The sequence below is a fragment of the Synchiropus splendidus genome, chromosome 5 (assembly GCF_027744825.2).
Source record: "Synchiropus splendidus isolate RoL2022-P1 chromosome 5, RoL_Sspl_1.0, whole genome shotgun sequence".
Lineage (NCBI taxonomy): Eukaryota > Metazoa > Chordata > Actinopteri > Syngnathiformes > Callionymidae > Synchiropus > Synchiropus splendidus.
The window spans coordinates 20,288,950-20,311,080 of record NC_071338.1 but is presented as its reverse complement, the minus strand read 5'-3'; the positions used below and the strand labels follow the sequence as shown (position 1 = coordinate 20,311,080).

The 22,131-nt window shown below is 41.4% G+C and overlaps 2 protein-coding genes across 3 annotated transcripts; one reads left to right on the top strand and one right to left on the bottom strand.

Moving 5' to 3' along the window:
- The first annotated feature begins 1,573 nt into the window (after window positions 1-1,573).
- On the top strand, window positions 1,574-16,560 carry scg3 (secretogranin III). Of its 2 annotated transcripts, none has more exons than XM_053865152.1 (12): window positions 1,574-1,947; window positions 3,796-3,848; window positions 3,931-3,973; window positions 4,152-4,373; window positions 5,754-5,896; window positions 6,105-6,251; window positions 6,319-6,553; window positions 6,895-7,011; window positions 9,502-9,585; window positions 10,365-10,475; window positions 11,244-11,333; window positions 15,316-16,560. In XM_053865152.1, the coding sequence occupies exons 1-12, from the start codon at window positions 1,845-1,847 to the stop codon at window positions 15,432-15,434; spliced, it is 1,467 nt and encodes a 488-aa protein (XP_053721127.1). In that variant the 5' UTR covers window positions 1,574-1,844; the 3' UTR covers window positions 15,435-16,560. The 2 variants fall into 2 exon arrangements, with proteins under 2 accessions (XP_053721127.1, XP_053721126.1); XM_053865151.1 differs by having other exon boundaries at window positions 1,575-1,947; window positions 4,152-4,385.
- lysmd2 (LysM, putative peptidoglycan-binding, domain containing 2) lies at window positions 16,159-21,182 on the bottom strand. Its single transcript, XM_053865153.1, has 3 exons — window positions 20,731-21,182; window positions 19,507-19,847; window positions 16,159-16,737 (listed from the first exon to the last, which is right to left on the bottom strand). Exons 1-3 carry the CDS (start codon window positions 20,974-20,976, stop codon window positions 16,689-16,691), a joined length of 636 nt encoding a protein of 211 aa, XP_053721128.1. The 5' UTR covers window positions 20,977-21,182; the 3' UTR covers window positions 16,159-16,688.
- Window positions 21,183-22,131: the final 949 nt, after the last annotated feature.

The following is a 22,131-nucleotide window of genomic DNA, read 5'->3' as shown; positions in this document are numbered from 1 at the left end:
GAAAGCAAACAGCAGATTTAGGCAAATAGTAATAGTAGTGAAAAGTACTTTGAAAAGAAACACTCTGTTTATATCACTTCTATTTGACATGGATGCCTTGCTGAGAGGTAGATCTGATCAATGACCCATTGATCCAAACCATGGTGCAAGCAAGTCGTAAACACAACAGCGGGTGGGGACCGACCTCCCCCCGGGTTCGCCATTATTTTAATCTCACACATAAGGCTCTCATAAACAGAAGATTAACTGTGACATTTCACATCAGCCAACTCATCTCTGTTAATACTAGTGACATGAGCAAGCCACCTGCTGAGAGCAGATCACCATCCTCATGCCACATTTTCACAAACTCCTCTTTGTTCTCGGGTTATTGTATGTGATTTCCTGACATGAAATAGAAGTGTTCCTTCTGTGAGTCACAGTAGGAGCTGAACAGCCCACTAATGAACTATACAGCAGACCCACGAGAACAAGCAGGCCATAAAAGCGCCCTCATATATCTCTCTTATTGTCAGCGAAGATAATTGTTTGTCCTTTGAATAGCAGTTGCTGTTGACTGAGCAATGGAAGATCTATAGCCGTGATGGAGCTTACGTCCTGAGTGACGCACGTCAGGTTCCAGTTTGGTCCATCGACACTGTAAGAAATGCTCCAAAGGTTGAAATCGGCCCTTATGTACCATTTGCCTGTGTAAATATTATAGATTTATTTTTTGAATTATGACTAAAATTAGCTCAAATAAGATGCTACATTATTAAAAGTCTATATATTTTTAAAAATACTCACTCTCTGTTACATAACAACAGTCTTTCAAAAGTGATATTAAGGAATACAACATAAAATTGAAGGCTTCATGTTTTAAAATGCTTTTGAAATATCTAATAATTACTGTTCAATTTAAACCTAGCCAAAATACATTTCGTAACAGAATAAAAAAGTCCAGACAACCAAATGTCATTAGAAATATTGGGATTTTTAATTTTTTTTTTTTTTAAATTCTAAAAATTGAGCCAATCTGCCCTACTTCAGCAAATGGCTCAACTTTACATGGCTTGGATTTCTAGATCAGGCATGCGTGACTTAATCACACGAAGCACAGAAATATAGCAGACAATAAAGGGAAATACAATGAGGTGCCCATATGTTTTGAGTTTCTATTTCAGCGTCATCATGAGAGATATGTTGACCCTGTCTTGAAATCCAAACCACCACTGAGGAGGCATAGACTCTAAAAATCAAAAGACTTCTCAGTCATCTTTCCAAGGCTTGGAGAAGAACCACTGACAACAGTTGTGCATCTGTGTCCATCATTATGGTGTTCTTCTGCCAGAGGAACTGATGAACCAGCTGTCATCTTGCCCACGAACCACACAAACCACATATGATGGGTCCAATATTTAAGGCTAGTGTCACTTCATTTTTGTTATCCAGCTCATTTCACATGTGTTGGTCCATCTGCAACTGGCCGTGCAGCACCGGTCTAGTCACTTCTTGCAGTGTCCTTCTCCTCCTCCTCCTCCATCCAGAGTGGGCCGGTCTTGTTGTGGAGCGCTGTATTAGGGCAGCGGCGGGTGATGCTGCAGCTCACTCCAGGCTCCAGCCTCGCTGCCGATCTGTCCCCCGCTATATCGAGCTGACCTGTTTTCAGCACCAGCGACAGCTCCGGTGCTCAGCGGGGATCGTCGCCGCTCCTCCCACGCGCGCACCGAGAGAGGACGGCACCCTGCCGCGGCCGCGCGCCACTCGTCGGCACCAGCGCAGGTGCGGAGCTGTCCACATATTCAGCACTTTCCTTCAGGACGACACATCGAAGACAAGACAAAGACAGGCGCTTGAAAGACAGGATGGCGTCCACACACGTCGGCCTTCTGCTGGTGTCGCTGGCGGTGGTTGGGAATGTAGTGATCCCGATTTCTGCCTTCCCCACGCCGACCGCCTCCCCGGATGGTGAGTGGCTTCTTCCGCCAATGTGCCTCAGAGAAAATGTCATATCTCACTTCTGAATATTAGCTCCATAACATGGATATTCAAACCAAAACTACTCGAACTTAAAAGTTTTGTGTCGCGTTCTTTGTTATTTCTGCCTTAAATGTCTGTTCCTTAATTCACTGTAAGTGGAATTCTTGTCTTTAAAACCGTGTTGTTTGACTTAGTTTGTGATGCGAACACGTTGTTTCACCAGCCCCCCGGTGAGTTAAATGACGCCCTTGCAGGCTGCTCGCGGTCTATTTTCGCCACGGATTTAATCTTTTGTTTGATAATCCGATTTAATTCAACTTCCTCTGCCCGCGACAATAACACACCGGAAGTCCTGCAACGTTTGGATGAACATTCATTCATTTCGATACGAAATCAATTTCGTTTGACTTTAACATAATATTTTTATGTTTTATGGCGATCAACAAAATGGTTTGAATTGCATTAAAACACAAAAGTGAAAGAGTTTATTATATAGATGTTTTTCTTTGATGATTTGATACAATATCACGTTAATATTGTTATTATTATTATTATTATTATTGTTGTTGTTGTTGTTGTTGTTGTTGTTGTTGTAGCTGTTATGTTATTTTATTGATTGAATGTATGTTAATTTGTTTAATTTTGCAATATGTTGCTGCAGTATTTATACTCTTACTCTACGTACATCTTGATATAAATACTTGGATTTCAATACCAATTAAAAGTGCCCAAACATGAGATCCCTTCAAAGAATGTCATTAACTTCTGTCATTGAACAGACCGTTTTACTACTAGATATTATAACTAATAAAGGACATCTAATCTAATCTAATACCAACAACAGATCTGGATGCTACCAAAGAGAATGAGAAGGAATAAAGGATGGAAAGAAATGAGAACAGTAAGCAACAGTAAGCAAGTACTCTTCTTCTTGAAGCGCTAGGCTTCAAGAAGAAGAGTACTTGCTATTAAAGGACAGTTAGTTATTGCCTTCTAAATAAATATACATTTTGTTTGGAAAGTTATATTTACATTTTACCATCAATATCATCCTTTACCCTGTAATAGAAATAACATTTTTGAGTGTGCATTTCCTTCTCTAATGCTAATGCTACACACTAGCTAAAACCTTATCATTTTGAAGTGCTGTACTTTGTGTCATTTTTAAGCACAAGACTACTACTACTACAGAAGCATCATCAGAACTGCGAAATTGCATTTTTTTTTTCCTGTTACATGTTATTATATTATTATGTTTCATTTAAAAGAAAAAAATGGTGGTGAGTAAAATTGAAAATAAAAATTTGCTTTTGATTGTAATTTTGATTGCAAAATAAGCATATTTTTCTCCAATTCCCCAAAATATTATATTCTGAAAGAAATTTAGCAAAATGAGTACAAGTACAGTGACTCTAGTATAGTTGGTATCGTCAGTGTTCAATGATTTAAACAATGTCTGTTCAAGGATCTAGTCAAAAGTCTTGAGAATATTCTGATATTAGAATCATAATGTAATCATAACTTAAAACAATTCACTAAAATTATTACACATATCCAGACGATCAGGTGCACCGGCTTGAGATCACTGTCCATGAAACTGTAGTTTTACATAAGTATATTTCTTAATTTATTGATATTTCACACACATGTTTGAGAAGGCTTGGGTCGGGTCCCGACCTCCCTAGAATGGATAAAGTGGTCTGCATTCTTTCTCTGCCATTTGGCTGAGCTGACGGCTCACCGTCAAAGCAAAAGTTGTCACTAGTCATGTACCATGTAAAACCAACTAAAAAGCGAGCTTTTTAATAGATGACATTGGTTGATGGGCTTTTTCAGACAAAACAGTGCACAACAGAGAGCTGACGGAAGAGAGGCCATTGGAAGAGCAGGTACGCTTTGTTGGTTTCCACAAAGGACTGTCAGTGACACAAAACATCATTAACTGCGTCTTTATTGAATAACCATCTGCAGATCGCAGAGGCGGACAGTGTGAAGGCTGCAGTTCTGTCGGCTGGTAAGTGGAAACCTTCGTCTCCAATCAATTAATGCCTCTATTTCTGCGGAGTGAGTGGGTTCACGTTGCAGTTGTTCCAGTAAAACATCTTCCATCAGCACTGTGAAAGTAATAGAAGCGTGTCATTGTGATCTGTCTGCCTGTTACCTCCGGTCTGACAGTCTTGTCTTCTCTTCAGAGAGCGGCCGTCCCTCTGCGTCCAAGGACAGTGAAACAAAGCAGGACGCGGATGACGCCACCTTACTGAAGAAGATGGCTGACGGCCAGAAAGCAAAGGAAAGCAGCGCCCCGTCGGTCAAGTCTGGTCAAGACGATCGGTTCATTCCAGATGAATCAGATTCCACCAAAAGCCGGAGGCTGGTCGAGGATTATGACTCCACCAAGACAGGGATGGACAACGGCAAGTACCAGGGTACGAACCTGCCGCTATGCTTCTAGATGTCAATCTTCCATGAAGAGATGCAAACAGAGTTTGACCCTGACCTCAAAGAGCTGACTCCCCCCAGTCCGCTTCTGTCAATCACTGGCCACTAGGCGGACATTTTGAGATGGTGTCAGCAGAGGAAGCACGTGTCTGAGCAGAGGGGATAAGCCTTGACAGAGAGAAGGACTCAGTGAAAGAACACGTGGATGTAGACAGAAAGATTATCCTGCGCTGCTCTGTCACCAAACACTGCACGCAGGTCAGGTGAAGAAACACATGCTGAAATCCTCGGGAAACAACATTAGCAACGTGACATCAATGGAGCACAGGAAAGACTACATCAGTCCAAATGAGTGCACTTCCCGCCACTTCATTCTGTCTCTCATTTCAAAGTCAAGTCACCTTGTCAATATTTGCCGTCAGTTTCATGCATCTCAATGACTCACTGAGAGTGAAAGTGACAATGGGTGCATCAGGTTAAGTCTATATTTAGGGAAACACTTTGGAGAGTGTGTTTGAAACAGAAATAGACTTGACCTGGGAGTTTGGGGTATTGAGCACAAAATAGAGTACAGAGAGAAGATAATCTCAGTTGGATTAAGGAGGTTTGGCAACGATACCACAGTAACACAAAAAAGCATCTTAAAAAATGGCCACAATACTTACATATATTGTTAGTGTCCATCATGAATCCATACATCACTTCATTTAGGTTTACTCAACGATAAAATTTTGCTATCAACTAATCCCACTTTACCATGTTTTAGTTGGTTACATAAATTATGTTTTGTTTTAGTTTTTTTTTTTCAGAAAGTCATCCTCATATTTTTGCAAATAGTTGTGTCTGTTCCTTCAGTAATTCCTCTGTGGTTAGCGAAAGAAAGATGCTGCTGGTGTTGTGGGCCCCCTGAGACATCATCTTTGTGGATCACATGGAAATGTTTCTTATGACAGTGAAAAACAAAAAAAAAGTACTGCCTATTTCTGCTCTTCATTCCAGGATTCAATGATTTAGCTCAAATGTGTTGCTGCAATGAGGAAATTATTCACCTGTAATTCAAGTATTTTCTCCTCAAACCTTATGAAGGACTAACCCAACTTAATAATTCAGGCTTTCTCCCCGCAGCAATCCTCAAGTTAAATGCATCTTAATCCTTTTTTCAAGCTTTGCCTCTTCTTTAACTGTCCTTTTGTGCTTCGGCCCATTTGATTTTGGTTATGTCTGTCTTTTGTCATGTAAAGAAAGCAAACATTGAAACAGGAACTGGACTTCCACACAGCCTAAATAAAGCCTGACAGATTCATCCTGGATGAGGCTGCATTGTGATGTAATCACGCTGTGTATTGTATTTTCAGACGACCCGGAGAGCTTCCGGCAGGTGGACGGCACCCCACTGACCGCAGAGGATATTGTTCAGAAGATCGCCAACAAAATCTACGAAGAGGACGACCGAGGCGTGTTCGACAGGATCGTCTCGAAGCTGCTGAAGCTGGGGCTGGTAGGTTGCTGACAGCAGGCTGCGTGCGTCGTGACATTCTCTCAGCAGGAGAGCTTCTGAGGCCGGAGGCAGATTTCTCCCATCAGGAAGAAGCAGTGTTAGTCAATAAGTCATTTGGATGTGCTGAGAACTGTTGCGCCTCTGTGTCAAGTGATCAATGGAGATGTAATAGAGTCTGTGTCTGATGCACTTCTGTCTGGTTTTCTAGATAACCGACAGCCAAGCCGACACGCTCGAGTACCAAGTGGCAGAAGCTCTCCAGGATCTCATCACTAAAAATGCCATGAAAAATGAAATTGCAGACACGGAAAGCAACGATGAAGAAGTAGAGCAGGACGACCAGGCTGCAGACACGGTAGGACAGCCGATATTCCTGACACTAAGGATGTCTGCGCGTTATAACAAGGAGAAATGGCCTTTAGGAAGCGTGGGAGCAGCCCAGCCGACAATACAACGAAGATGAGGAGGAGGAAGAGGACGACGGCAATGAAACGGAGGATGAAGTGGACAGGGATGTTGAAGAGGAAGGCGATGCAACGGCGGACGACACTTGGGACAAAGATGAAGAAGAGGGAAATGAAGTGAACGGAGAGGACGGGCTCCAGGATCTGCAGTACTTCCCCAACTTCTATCGGCTCCTTAGAAGCCTAAACAAAGGTACTAGGACAGAGCAGACATGCGTGTGTGATTCCTGGCATCTTTGCCAACAATAGTGTGGGGGCGTTGAGGGCAGCAGGAGAAGAGGCTAAAGGAGTGGAAGGTCAGGTCAGCTGTCAGAGAAATACTGAAATATGAGGAGAGGTGGTTGAGCTGTCAGATCTCATTAACCCTCCCCATGTCGGCTGCAGTCGAGGGAGTGACATGCTAATTGTTTATAATCGAATCACCGTGACCACCTGCAGTCAAGCATGTGGTGCCAGTAATGATACCGGAACCAATTAGCTCCGACCCAACATCGACGCCTGGTGTTTCTGAAAAATCCTGGTCTGTCGCCACAGAGCAAGACACTCAGGAGCGGGAGACGCTCATCACCATCATGAAGACGCTGATCGACTTTGTGAAGATGATGGTGAAGTACGGCACCATCACACCGGAGGAGGGAGTTTCATATCTGGGTGAGTCAGGCAAAACACCTACCTTTGTTTCATCTGTTTTTTTTTTTTTACTTTTTCTATATTCAGTTCTTCTTATGACTTCCATTAGTTTATTTGTGTCTTAATATTTGCGAGGTCAGTGGCCATCACGTCATTGGACAATGGAAAGGTCAGCCACCTGGAAAAGACATCTGCCATATTGGTGACTCAGATTTCTCAGTTGTAAAAGAGCAGTGTATGTATTCTGCAAACAGAGACTGAACAATGAGGCTAAATAACATTTGTACTGAAGTGATTTGAATGTCCAAACTGAAGCTAAATATTAACAGGCTATTTGCCCTAATACATGCTGGAATCATTTCTGCGTGTACACTAAAACACTTTTAATTAAATTTGGAAGTATAACAAAATATTGTGTACAATAAAGAAAATATAATACAGTGATGGGCGGAAGCATATTAGGCAAGAAACACAATAATGGATTACCATAAAGACTGACCACAAAAATGAAACTGAGGGATTTGAATAATGAAATGCAGCATGAGAAAGATTTAAAGCCTCCATTGAGCTTGACTGGTTTCGTTCCAACTGGTTGGAAAGAAATTGGAGATGGAGGGAGGTGTGAAAAAGAAATTGGCACTAAAAGAATGATCACATTACAATGAGAAGATTCTTCTTTGTAAAAAGCTTTGTAACAAGATAGAGACCGTAGTCCACGAGAAGGAGAAATAACAGCTAAAGAGGAATTGTTTCGACTTCAGCTGTGCGAGATTTGTTGACTGGAAGTCCGTGAATGTCAATACATGTACTTATCTTATTACAGTCAATCATGTCAAACATGGAGACAGTATCAAAAAAAAGGAGATCAACTTAATTTAAAAAAATGCTCTGGATAAAGGGTGGAAAGTCTTCCAAGAGAAGCGTGGTGACGTAGTTTTTATAGATTAGCTTGGTAGTAAATACGTCCACTGGTACTTGGTTGATGTTTTTTTCTTATATCTTCAGCTTACATTGGCATTGAAAAAAAAAATGTTGGCTGAAAAACAGAATATAGTCCTTGAAAACAAGAATATTGGCTGCGATAAAGAATATAGTTATTGAAAAATGGAATATTGGCTGAAACATTTTTGCATTGAGGTAGAAAACTACAATGTACAGACATTAAAAATAAGAATATATTTCTGTTTTTATTTTTTTCTGCCAATATTCTTGTTTTCAATGACTATATTCTGTTTTTCAGCCAATGTTTTTTCTTCAATGCCAATGTAAGCTGCCCCATTCTATCCTCATATACTCTATCATCTCTATACAACTATCATATCAAAGTTGATTTTCGAAGGGCCTCTTGCCAGAGAAAGGTTAGTCAATAATCCTTCAGATGACCTTGTCTGTGCAAAGGAAATGGCCAGTGCTGACGCCACACAGATACTATTACGGTCTTTTCTTAGCAACATCTGCTTTGAAAGTAAAGCTTGTAAGAGATAATGGCAGGGAAATTCAGCGTCACCTAGCAACATGTCAATGGCCCTTCCTCACCTCTGCCCTTCAGTGAGTCATCCTGGTACACAAGTGAGCGCAGGCAGCCGTCATGACAAGGTAATCTGGACCGGAATGATATCGGCCTCAAGACAGAGAGAGACGCAGAGGAGGAGAGGGGGGAGGAAGTGAAGGAGGGTGAGTGGGTGGATGCATTGGTGTGTGGCAGTGGAGGATGTAGGAGGGAGGAATACACACCAGTACACTGTAGGATAGCAAAGGTGGATCGAGTGAATCTGTATAAAATTCTGTGACCAGAATAACGTTTCTTTGACCAGCTGAAAGAGGTTGGTAGGGAAACAACCATTATGCAACAGTAAGGCACCAAATATCCTCAAGTCAACTGTCAAATGCAAACGCCATGGCAACTGTGGCTGACAGAATGGAATTGTTGTAATAGTTAGAGGGAAAAAAACCAAAGCAACAAAAGATGGGAAGGCATTGTTCGACTGTGTGATTCATTGGTCAGTACCATGAGCCAAGTGTTAATTTCCTCAGATGAAACTAGACGAAATACGTTGATCATATTTCATCTTGCACCATTTTTTAAATTTCATTTTGATCATGTTTCTAATAAATAATAAAACACAAAGTGCTTCATTTGTAACTGCAGTCAACAATCGAAACACTAACAGCAAAGTTGAACTGATGATTCATTCATTCAGTTTATTCAAAAGGCTTATTATTCCAGATTTTGAGTCCATACTTTACCGTGGAACATAAGTCAATTGGAATAAATAAACAAAAGTATCTCTAGAATGAAAAGAATGACTAAAATGTTTTGACTAAAACTGGACTAAAATACATTGAGTTTTCATCTGACTAAATCTAGACTAAATTGTGGTGACATTTAGTTGATTAAAACATGACTAACAAAAATGATTGACTAAATGTGACTAAGACTAAGAACTTTGGCACAAGACACAAGGCTATGAGATGAGAAATACTACTATTTCAACACCTGCCTTTCTGCAGAGAACCTGGACGCCATGATCGCCATGCAGACCAAGAAGAAGCTGGGCAAGACTCTGGGTGCTCCGGAGTTTGCAGGACCCAATGGTGAGAGCAATTCTTCCTGTGGTCATGAGCCGTTGCATCATTAGCTGATACATTTATGTATTTGGTTTTGGTGAGTGTCTCAGTCACAACTACTTCAACTGCTGCCCGTGTAGCTACTTCTGCTACTACTGCCTCTGTAACTACCACAACTGCAACCTGTAACTGCTAAAACTACCACAGCCCTGGTAACTACTGCCACATCTGCTCCTGCAAGTGTTGCATCCACCGGTATCAATAGCGAGTTGCTCCACTACTGTGACTCCAGAAGTTCTACAAAAGCTACTTCTGTTACTACTACAAACATCTGTAATTCTACTAATAATATTACTTATAATACTGCTACTGTTCAAATCACATCCACACTACTGCTATTGATGTCAGTACTAAATCAAGTACCACAACTATTTTTAAAAATACTACAAAATGTCAAATGCTTTTGCGACTACATAGAAGAATGCCTGCTCCAGTTACTGCAACTCCTTTCAAATTACTACTACTCCTGTATTTACTGAACTAACACCACTGTTTTTTTCTCAACTGAAACTACTACCACTCCTCTAGATAGTACTATTTCTACTCTCACCATTTTTCTATTGTGCCCACTAATGCTATATCGTCTACTGCTGCTAGTACTTCTACTACCACAATACCATTATAAACAACAATAAAAATTTGCGTGAGGAAGAAGCATTTGCGTTTCACAATCTTCTGCCGTTCCAGTTCCCACACTCTGCCAGTTTCATATTTTTAACTCGTCCCACGTCGCCTCTTTGCTATAGGTAAGATTCTGGACGAGGACGACAACACCAAGGCCGAGGCAGCCAAGATGCAGAAAGAGTACGAGAGCCTGAAAGACTCCACCAAGGAGGAGCAGCGGTCGACCGAGACCAGTCAGTCCACTGTCATCTCTTAGAACACCCACCAGACCAGCCTTTTTTTAAAGACATGTAGATCCATGCTTGTGTGTTGTGATGCTGTGTGAATAAATGGATTTTTATATGTGTTGAATGCGGTTTGGCCAATACAAAAACCACATTGTGCGCTTTAAATTTTCATTTTTTTCACATTTTCCTGTTGTGATTTAGCTATAAAATCTGACCATGAAGCGTTCCTCATGTCGTAAATCTGATCAGTCTGAGGCCTCACCGACTTTTTGTTGTCATGGCTCAGTAAGCTCAGCAGGAAATACACACAGTCCAGTCCAGTCACAGCTTTGTGGCTAAACTAGGCCAGTCTGGCAACAGCACTCATGCCGCCATGATGGTCTGTCACAGTTGGACGCATAGCCGGCCTCACACACACACACACACACACACACAAAACAAAAGGATCACCAAGTGGGATTATCTGTATGGACACGCAGAGACTTGACCCACAAATCCATGAAATGACTGGTGAATCCTTAAAAACAGCTCTTAAAAAAAACAGATGTTAGAAGACAGAAAGAATGATTACCTTCACATGAATCTTTGAAACGTTCATCAATCTTGCTGCAGGAAAACTTTAGTCCATGAATAATTCATAAGCTGCAGACAGCTGGGAACTTGCTTTTCACTTCATATGAGCATGAAACAGCAGAGGACGCTTCGATAAAGCAGCGGGAAAAAAGTGGGATGCTCCCATGTCGGCTAATGTGCAACTCTGCTTTTCTGCTTCAGATCAACCAGGCAAGTCCGAGACATACCTGGAGGCCATCAGGAAGAACATCGAGTGGCTGAAGAAACACAACAAAGAGGAGGGAAAGGAGGGTGAGATGAGTGAAATCACACACTATTTAAATAGGTTAAACAGGCTTTAAACCCAGGCACTGGCAACATGATCCGATCCTGTTTGGCCATATACCTGTAGGCTTTGTGTTTTGCAATGCATCATGGGCTGAGGGCACCATATTCACAGACAGCAGATTTTGCGTACATTCACCATTGCATCCGAAGGCTCGGTACCACAAAAAAATATGAAGCATGCATCAAGCAATAAGAGCATGTTAATATTTCAGATTATCAAATGAGTTTGGATTATAAAACTCATTTTGAAAGACAGGATTCTTGCACAGACACGTCTGCTTCACTGACACAAAAGTCTTAAGTCACATCCCACAACACAGCTTTGCTGGACGCTCACATGAGTCAGAAGAGAGCAAAGTGAATCCATGTTGCTGACCTCTGGTAGACACAAGTCTCCCTCCTGTTTCCCTCCCCACTGCCCACCGCTGCCAGACCAGGAAGCGGAGAGTGACACGTTAATCAGGGCGCGTGTTCACTGTCCTGACCCAACTGGGTCTGATCAATACATGACACATTCAGGTCCAGAGGGCTGGTCGTTCGACCCAGTAAATACAGGAAGGGGAACGCAGTGAAACAAGGGATGAATCCTCGCCTCATCTCTGACCTCGCTGTGCAGGGGAGGCTTCATTAGCAGGCGGCCCTGCGTCGGCGGTTGCCAGGGCGACGGGGGCCATCCTGCTGAAGAGACAGATAATGGACAAGCTCTCAGTGAACTCACTTTTAGAATGAAAGCCCTTAAAACACCCCATTTTCCCTTCCTAGAGGCACGATGTGCTAAACTCAGCTGTCATGAGTCGGCACTTATCCAGTCAAGTTTCTTTATCCTCAGGAGACCATATGAACATTGGCTCTGTCTTTTCAACCTCCGAAATGTGTCTGTGTCGCTGAAACCTCACTTGTAATTTCAATTATTACTATCATTTTTCAGTCATATGTCCTCAACTGAACGCTCCAGAGAGGAGTCCATCCATCCTCACTTCGATCTTCACCTCACATTTTATACTTTTATGCACTGCATGATGAGTAATGTTCCATTTATGTTCTGCTTTTAGTGACAGAGCTTTAGAATCTTCATCATGAATTCACATTTTAATAGACTTCTACGCTGACATAAATAGTTTTGCGTTTTTATTTGTCTGTTTTCTTCTTTTGATCACAATTTTATTACAATTTTGTTTTCCTTCACTGCAAGATAAGATCAGAAATGAATACATCACATGGAGGACTGGAGAGATAATGGTGGACTAGAAATGGTTTGGACATGTGGAGAGCATATACAGTCATGGACAAACACTGGTGATGGAGATACCAGGAATAAGAGAGAGAGGAGTCATCGAGGTCTGTGGATGTGAGAACATAAAGAGGACAGGTGTGACCAGGGAGGATGACACTAACTAGCTAAGGAAACAGATCAGAATACTGAAATATTACCTTGGTCATAGTCTGATCCCCTTTTGGGTATTTTCATCAGTAAAAACTTTTTTTTAATTGAAAACTTTACTTAAAAACTATTTTAGGGGTTTTTTTTTTGCCGATACCGATTCACGATTTTTTTAAAGGTCCCAACGGTCCGATACCGATTTTTGCCAATTATTTTTTTTCTTTTATTTTCCAAATAAATAACACACAAAAGTCTTTTTTTTATTAATTACACAAATCTAGTAATGAACAATAATACTGAACAACACTGCATAGTAAACATTGTAACTTGTAAAAAATAAATAAATACACGAAGGCAAAGTGCTTAATATTAAATAAATTTATTTCTTTTTTAATGTAAACAATGTAAACTTTACTTGTTAAATACTGGAATGTTGCCTCTGTTCCTCTTGTCATCGACTACATGTGCAGGGAATGAGCATCTGGGGCCCAGGTGCGCAATTGTTTTTACATCATAATGTAAAAATGTAATTACATACAGTTATTACATTCATATCATCTTATTAAAATAAATAAATCAGATTTGATCGGCCGATCATGATGACGTCATAAATGGCCCCCTGCTTTATCTTGCTTTAACAGCTGAGAGGACTCTGTTGTTTGAACTGTAGTGGACTGACAGAAGTGAAGAAAGATAAGATGGTATTTTCAAACATTTCAAAATGCCCGATCAAATGTAATAATGGGTGTTACACAGATGTGTACTCCATTATTTATTGCTCATAGAATATTTCATAGACTTAACTTACTTGAGAACTGAGCGCTCCAATCAACGTGGAGAATCCTAATACGCTTTTGTCACAGCAACAAAGTGCAGCTGGTGCAAACAAAAGCCTTTTCAAGCAAAAACAGCGCCATAGAAACCGTGAGCTGGTCCGTGTGTTTACTGGACCAGAAGCTTCCATTAGGACAATCTCAGTGTGTGTGTGTGTGTGTTTATTACGCACGCCTATCACTCAGATTAGCCGGAGCAGATGGACGTTACAACGCCATCCTAGTTCTGCCTCATGGCAGCCGGGATTCAAGACTGTTGTTGTAATCACATTAAATTAATCTCTCAGACGGTCGTGTGTCAGCAAACGGTGTCACAGCAACTGTATCTTGAATCAATGTCATAAAGCGCCATATCTGGAAATGTCATCAAACAGCGTGAGCTCCCGCCGCGTGTGTGTATCGAGAAGCTAATGAGGCAGGAGGGAGAGGATTTCGCTCCTCTGTCTCCACGATGGATCTCTGAATATAGCCGCGTCATGCTGTGGTCATCACGGTCAGAGAGAAGTCATGTCAGAACAACTCAACTCCTGTTGCTGGTGCTCCACCGCAGACGTGTTCGCTTTGACCTTAATCCAGCGTGAACATCAACTGTGCAACCAGATTACAGCTTGTTTGGGTTTGTGGTCTGAACTGGACTCTCTGGAGAAGATTGCAACGTCTGATCTCCTCTGTAAAGCGCAATGATCCTTCAAAATGAACCCTAAACTCATCTGTAAGCTAAAAGCTAAACATTAAAACAAAACAAATCTCAAGCATCCATTCCCTCAGAACAATAGATGACAATTCAGAGAGCGAGCATGTTTGGGGCGCGCATTTTTAGTCACCCTCAGAACTGTTGCAGTGTGGTTTGGATGACAACTGCAGTCTGATGCAATATAAATATCATGGAATCTGTTACAATTTGAGTCGATCAAAGTAGTCTAATCTTGGCTTTACCACATGACAAACTCTGCCTGAGAACCAGGCACTTTTACGCACAGTGAAAAACATCAACATCAATTTAACAGTGGCAGCATCACCAAAACATGAACACATTACAAACCACACATGGCGAATGAAAAAATGCAAATAACAACCTTTTAATCCTGCAATGCATGCTGGGAGACACAGTACACCAATCAACTTATTAATTTGTAAATTTATTTATGTTAATTACATTGAACCACATTTGTTTTGATGAGTTACTTATTTTATTAAACTAACCTTTATCTTAATGAAATAGACAATGATTTAAAATATAACTTATTATCAAAAATATATATTAAAAAATATGAATACAATTTAAAATAATGAATTTCTTTATTTTTTTCATTACATTACTGATTTGTGTTAAAATAAATCATAAATTTAAAAAAAATAATAATTAATTATATTTTCAGCCTCGAGTTTTTTCATTGTTATGATACTGGCTCTTTGAGTGAATCTAACTTTTAAATGACTGTGATATTTAATCAAAGTTGAATTTCACTTAACAGTTAGTCAAGTGCCCCATTTTGGTTATCTCCTCCATTTGTCCCACAAATGTTGGAGAAGTTGTGGTGAGAAGTGATCTGCCCTCTGAGGTCCACTCCGGTTCCTGGTACTAAGCTTGGTCACTTCACACAGCTCAACCATCTGAAAGTGTGATCTGTGAGACATTTCTGAAACAACCCTGAAGTTTTTCTCTATGAAGCATGGCGCATGAAGACTTCTAACCTGTGGTTTCTCCTCATTTCTTGTGTGTTTACTGCAGATTACGACCTCTCCAAGCTAAAGGATTTCATGGACCAACAAGTGGACTCGTACATTGAGAAGGGCATCATTGCCAAGGTCGAGGGCGACACCATTAAGAGGATCTACAGCAGCCTGTAACTGCACCCGCCAGGTCCCTCAGAGCTGAGGCTGCAATCCTTCCGACTAATTCACAGCAAAAATAAATCAACAAGATTTGTTTTCAATCATCAACAACAGACGGGAGTCCATAAACCCGGAATGCCAAATTGCAGAGCGACAAGTAAAGAGCATTAAACTAACAGCATTTCCTCCGACTGACCCGAGTGCAAAATGAATGTGATGAGATTAAGAGGCTTTTACGTCATCTATTGATTGTCGATCATTCACATAGCTGTCAGTCCAAACACGATGACAACCAGGTCTGGTATAGACTCCCATTTGCTGGGTGGCCCCTGCCAAGAATGGGGCTCTGCATCACACCGCTGCTCAGAATGTTCGGGCTGAGCCGTGTGACACCGTGTTCTCGTGTGTAACCCTGCCTTTAGCCTGGTGTGTTTATATTTCTTTCTTGTATATGTGCAAAATGTATTCCTGGATTTCCTTTAAACGCTATAGAGCGCTCTCATATGACGTCACTCCCTTTAAGTTGTTTTGCTGTAACAATTATAACCACAAGAGGGCAATGTCTGCGTCATCTTTCTCTGCATGTCATTGAGTGGATTCCATCTTTCTCACTAGACACAAGCAAGTATTTTTTCAGTGTAAATAGCTGTTTTTTTTCCTAAAACTGTCAAAGCAAATAAAGAATTTCCCTTTCTTTAACAGTGCACTCGAACGTGGAGTCATTAAAAAGGGGACATCAATTTAAATAGGGTTTTATTTTGCCCAAATAAAAGCGACAAAATATAGAAGCACAATAAAATAGCTGTTGCACAGACTGCTTCACACATAAATACATTCACACTTCAAAAATAGAGCTGCTGTCCCTTTCGTTCGCACCAAAGAGGTAAATGTTCAAAGGCTCGAGTCTGTCCTCCTCCTGCTCTCATAAACAATACACAGCAAATCCTGCTGCAGCACAACGATTGATCGGTGCCATTGTTTCATATTTAGGTAGCCTGTCCTGTAGGGGGTGCTAATGCAAGCAGATGGGGCCTCAACGGCAGCTTGTGTCAATGTGAAATGAAACCATGGGTTCTGATATGAAACTCTGCTCTGCAAAAAAAAAAAAAAAAAAAAAAAAAAGACAAAACAACAAAACATACAATAATTAATAACAAAAAGGCATTGATACGGACATGTCAGTTCAACAAAGGACTGATAAAAGCAGAAATAAATAGAGTAAAAGCAGGACGGAGCCAAGTGAGGGTGTGCGGGTCAGTTTGTGGATCGTCAGATCTCCTGGTAGGACGACGTCGCAGACGAGAACTCCTCGTTACTCCTGCAAATATACAAGACAAACACACTTGAGTTGGAACGTTCCACCCCAGCTGGCAGAGGTTTAAATAATGGATGAAGCGCATCAGTCACTTCTCCTCAACACGACAGCAGCCGAAGAAAACTCTTGGTGGAAATGTTTTAAGCAAGACATGGATGTACATTTGGAACCAATGGACAAGATGATGCACGACTATTGCAAATAAAAAAAGGGTGAAAGATCACCTTAATGTACACTGGTCTTGAAAATAAGAAGGGATGTCCTGATACCGATACCAGTATTGGTACTCGCTCCAATACTGGCCTATCTAGCTATACGCTTCTATTATTATTATTATTCGACAGCACCTGGAACAGTGTTCCCTCACTATATTCCATGGTAATTATACGCTGCAAGGGAAAACACTCAATAAGTTATCTTTCCATCCAATGACATTAGTAGTTCCAGAGATTTGATCTTGTGTTCTGAGCTACCCTGCGGTTACACTATGGTGCCGCTACTTCCTTCCGTTGTGGTGTGCCGTCCTGGAGCGTGACCCCCATGAAAACCAAGGGTACACTGTATATGTAAAGCAGCAGGCAGTACCAGCATCTTAGATAGTTTATATCAGTGGAAACTAAATTGCCGAGGCTTAACTTTGAAATGTTCAAAGTCAGATCTGTGGCAGTGGTTTGTACAGGGAACTGGTGCAGAAAAAAAGCATCATTTAAAAAGTCAGTACTCATACTCGGTCGGCTAAAAATTGGTATCAGGACATGCCTAAAGATATGCATAAAGATATTAAGCTAATTCGATATGTTACGTTTCCCCAGATTCATTCAGGGGTCAGCACTGTTGATTGGCGTCAATGAATGAATGATATATAACTGCCTTCCCTCAATAGAGTTTGTTTTTTCAAGCTGCAGCCAGGTGGGACCAAACATTGGCACTGGAGCAAACACTTCCTTGTGGGTAGTTTCATAGACATGACCAGCCGCTGCAGCGTTTGCAGACCGCCCCTCATGCTCAGTCACATTTCTACAGAAGCTCAGTGCTCCTCAGATCAGCATCTCAGACGGTAGCTGTAGTGAGTCAGTCAAGTCATGTGGTTTGGAGTTTTGTGTTTATTAACAAACAGGTACCTCAAAGCTCCTCTGAATGCTTCAGTATTAATATTTTTGATCAGTTAAAACTGGAATGGAGTCGATGGCAAGGCACTGCGCTTTGTGACAGACATTTTTGTAGTACTCTTTCTGCAGTATGTAAAACAGAGCATTTCAAGTAAAGAGGCCATCATGTCATTAAAACTACATATACGTTGGTACATCTTAAAAATGTACAATTTTGCTTTTATGCACGGCTACTCTGAGTATGTAAAATTCATTTAGTGAATAAAATGGAATACACAATAGCTCCTAAGTCACTATCGACCACTCCCAACACTTCAAATGAAATAAATACATTAGCTAGGAAAGCACAAACCTCTCATATTGATACACGATTAAGTGGTTGTATATTTGCAGTTGTTGACATTCTGATGAGGCTTAGTGGTAACATGGACCTGATCACGTGTGGCTAATCCTCAGTGAGAAGGTGAGTACATATTTTACAGGCCCCAAAAGGGTAGTTTGGGTTCCAACCGATTCTCTCTGTCTGAGAGGTGGAGCAGGAAAACCACTGTTCAGTGTTCAGTTGATCAAAAGCCAAGTGACCTTGTGAAGCTATACTACTGACGACAATGCTTGCATGTAAATATTAAAAGCTCTAAAAACATCTAGTTTTTAGTATTTCCCATCAATGGTTGCCACAGCAAGTCCTTCGCCTCCATCCTCATCCATCCTCCCTGGTCACAACTCTCCCCTCCCTGTCCTCTTTTTCCATTCCCATGAACCTCAGGTTGTTGTCTTCCTCTGCAACAAATATTTCAGTGCAAAAAAAACAACATTCGGCTTTGGTGGAGAGTCACCGTAGCCAAAAAGCAGCGTGTGACGCGATAAAACGCCGTGCAGCGCAGCCAGAACGATGACTTTAGCTTCAAATATGGTATGGGCATTTATCTATCTAAATAGACAACGTGATGTAAAAGAACGCGTTTTATTAACACAAACATCCACCACGCTGATGAAAATCTGCCAACCCACTCCCCCTATTTTCAAAGCGCGAAAAATCTGGCAACACAATCCTCCACTTTCAGATGTGATGGCTGACCCAGATGTAACACATTTCCTCTTTATTTGATCATTTCTTTGTTGTCCATGTTGTCAAGTATTTATCACGGCCAGTTCCGACCATCGCCATGGTGACGCTTCTGTAAAACTGTGTTGAAGTTTTTGGCTCTTTTAAAGGAGCGAGAATAGAATTTCGACGTCTGTTTACATTATCAGGTCTATTATGAAATGGAAATGTTCTGTTATTTTTCTTATTTTAATATTTTTTCTTATATTAATATTATTTTTCTTAATTTTTATTTGAAAAGAAAAGTCTGAAATATAATAAAATGTCAAAATTATTTTCTTCCTTTGACAAACATATATGTAAATGTGTACTATTATTGCAACACATAGTCTATAAAAAAAAACCTTATCAGAATCGCAATGTACAGTATTTTATGGTAGTATGTAGAAACAGAATTTCATTAAATTTTTTTGTATACATGGAATAAAGACCCTGTATTCTCATCTTTCTCATCACGTATTGGTTGAGGTAGATGTGGGTGACACTTAAAGTCTGAACCAAGCTGAACATAAAAAGACTTGTAATAACGGTATGCAAGTGCAGTGGAAAGGAACTTACCTGTTGTCCTCCTCTTTCAGTCTACGTGCAGCCTGCTTCGACTGTTTTATTTGCAAGTCCAGTCTGTGTAAAAAGTCTTTGGCTGACAGCTCTTCTGGTTGTGTCTGAGAAGGTTTGGTGTTCTCTGGAGGAGGAGAAGGGGGCGGTGACGGGCCCTCGATATTCTGTAACATAACAGAGGGCGCATCCTGGGAAGGTGGCTCACTGTCCCCATCGGGTGACTCAAGAGACAGTCCATTAAATACGAAGCGCTTCTCTGACAAGACTGGGATGTTGAGGCTGCTCTTCAGAAAGATGCAGTCGTTGCTGAACAGCTTGTTTGCTCTCTTGATTTGCTCCATCTGCCACACCAGGGTGAGAAGAAAAGAGTTAAGGGCAGCACTTTTGACAACTAGAGGCTGCAGCTGTCAGCAGAGACCTGGAAGCAGGAAATAATGGTAATGGATCAAATATGTCTGGAGGAACCAGCACGGTTGCCTTCTACTCCTCTGCAACATTAACATACAAACAACAGCTCTCCCATACTGTATTACTTTGGTCTCACAAACACTACTGAGCAAGTTTAATGTGTATGAGCCGCTTGTGTGTCAGCAATTATATAACACATTGATAAAGACAGTCCCATCGTAAATGGATGTCGCCATCAAAAAACCGTGACACTTGACTCTTTCAATATCACTCAGAAGCTTGACGCAAGAGCAGAGCAGAGCAGATCACAAAGCAGATAGGCTGATGGTGAGAACATGTTGCGTGTGATGGTCACATTATTTAACCCTGATCCCACAGTGCAGACGTCCATCGTTGGTGCCCCAGAGATCTGTCGAATATTTTGCTAAATATTTCACTCCACACCACCCTCAGGCTACGTGGTTGAAGAGTCCACATCTTACTGTTGTTACACCTGGTAACAATTGGAAGTCCACATGGTTTGGCTACTTTATTATCAAGAATGGAAGCGAGGAACATTTGGACCAGACTTCACTTTGTCAGGTCTTGAACTAAAACGCAATAGAAGCATTAGAAAGCCACCACAAACATGTTGGCTTGAGTTCTAAACTGGCAGTTTTGACAGGTTTATGTTTGGCAATAAAAGAGTTGGCAAATGTATTGTTGTTATTCATGAAACTACCACGAGACTGACTGGCAGAAGGCTGGTGATGTCGGTTATCTTTCACAGATCATGTTGTCTTTGCCTTGAACTCTGCTCTGACAGCAGTAACTCACCGTCACACCATATTTGAGGGCGATACCTTGCAGGGTATCACTGTCGGTAACCCGATGCTCAACGAATTTCTCCCCCAGAGAAGCAGTGACGCTGGCCGTGCTTCCGTACGAGCGGATTTTGGTTCGAGCCAGGCTCTGGGAGAGTTCGCTGTCTGACTCGGAACCAGACCTGGACCGGGGAAAGATGGGCTGGCACAGACGTCCGCCACCATCCCGGATCGGTAGCACTGGCGAGAACTCCGCCATCTTCTTCGAGGAGAAAAATAAAAGGCTCGTGCGTGGCTTACGCCGCAGCTCCAACTACTTGGCTTGTCGTGCGCGGCGGACTCGGTGCATCAGGCCGCAGGGAGGCTCCCATCCCCGGTCACGTTCAGAAGTCCGCCCTGCGAACGAGGGTGCATGTTTGGATCCACCTCAGTCCGCTTTTGTCATAGACAGCTTACGTTGACGTGATGGCGTCACTCAGATATACTTCCGGTAAGTAAGTCGAATTTCCGCCTTTGCTTTCGAAATAAAATTAAAAGGCCAACTGGCTTTCAAAAAAATGTAACTGCCTTGAAAGTTGAGGCGTTTAACCACTTTATATATGTGACGATTAATGCCCTAACAGAACGTGTGACACGAGGAGGGAGGCCAAACAGAACAATATCCACAAATAACGGTTTAGCAATAATAGCATCATCATGAGTTGAGCTTGACTGATGCTCACACTTCCTCTTTCCGAACACCTTTCTTAGTTGAACAGTGTCTCCAGTGTGTCCCTGTCTGGCCCCGGGCCCCTCCCCTCAGATCATGTGCGTCTTGACCAGATGCCAGTGTTAATCCATTTTGCTTCCCCACGGCTTGTGATCTTACAGTCTGTTAGCTGGAATCTGACTTCCTGCAGAGAAAAACCTGAAGCTGGTGACCAGGGACAAGAGAACCATGGGACAGATTTGGTTTGCCAACAGGACCATGTCAGTAGCTATTCAAACACTACATAATATTTAAATATATTCCAATAATGATAATAAAAAAAAAAATCCTAGTAATAATAATAACTTCAAATGATCGTGTGTCATATCTTCATGGCTGAACCTTCTTAAAAGGCCGTTGACTGTCAAGCCTGTTCTTCTATAAGGCTGATATTAGACTAAAAAAGAGCTACAGTTTGCTGAGGATTTCACATTGTGTCCCAAAATTCTGCAGTTGTTTGTTAACACTGCGCACCTCTCGTGACACTTGACATAGAAATTCTGTTAGTGCGTTCGATCGGTAAAGTTTCACTTGGTTTCAACATGATTTAAGGGTTGAACATTGTTGATCTCTCAGCGTCAATATGTATATTTAATTTAGGGAACTGTCTCATGGCAGATGGTGCGACTGTTAGTGTTTGTGGTTAATGAAGTACCACAATGCAAG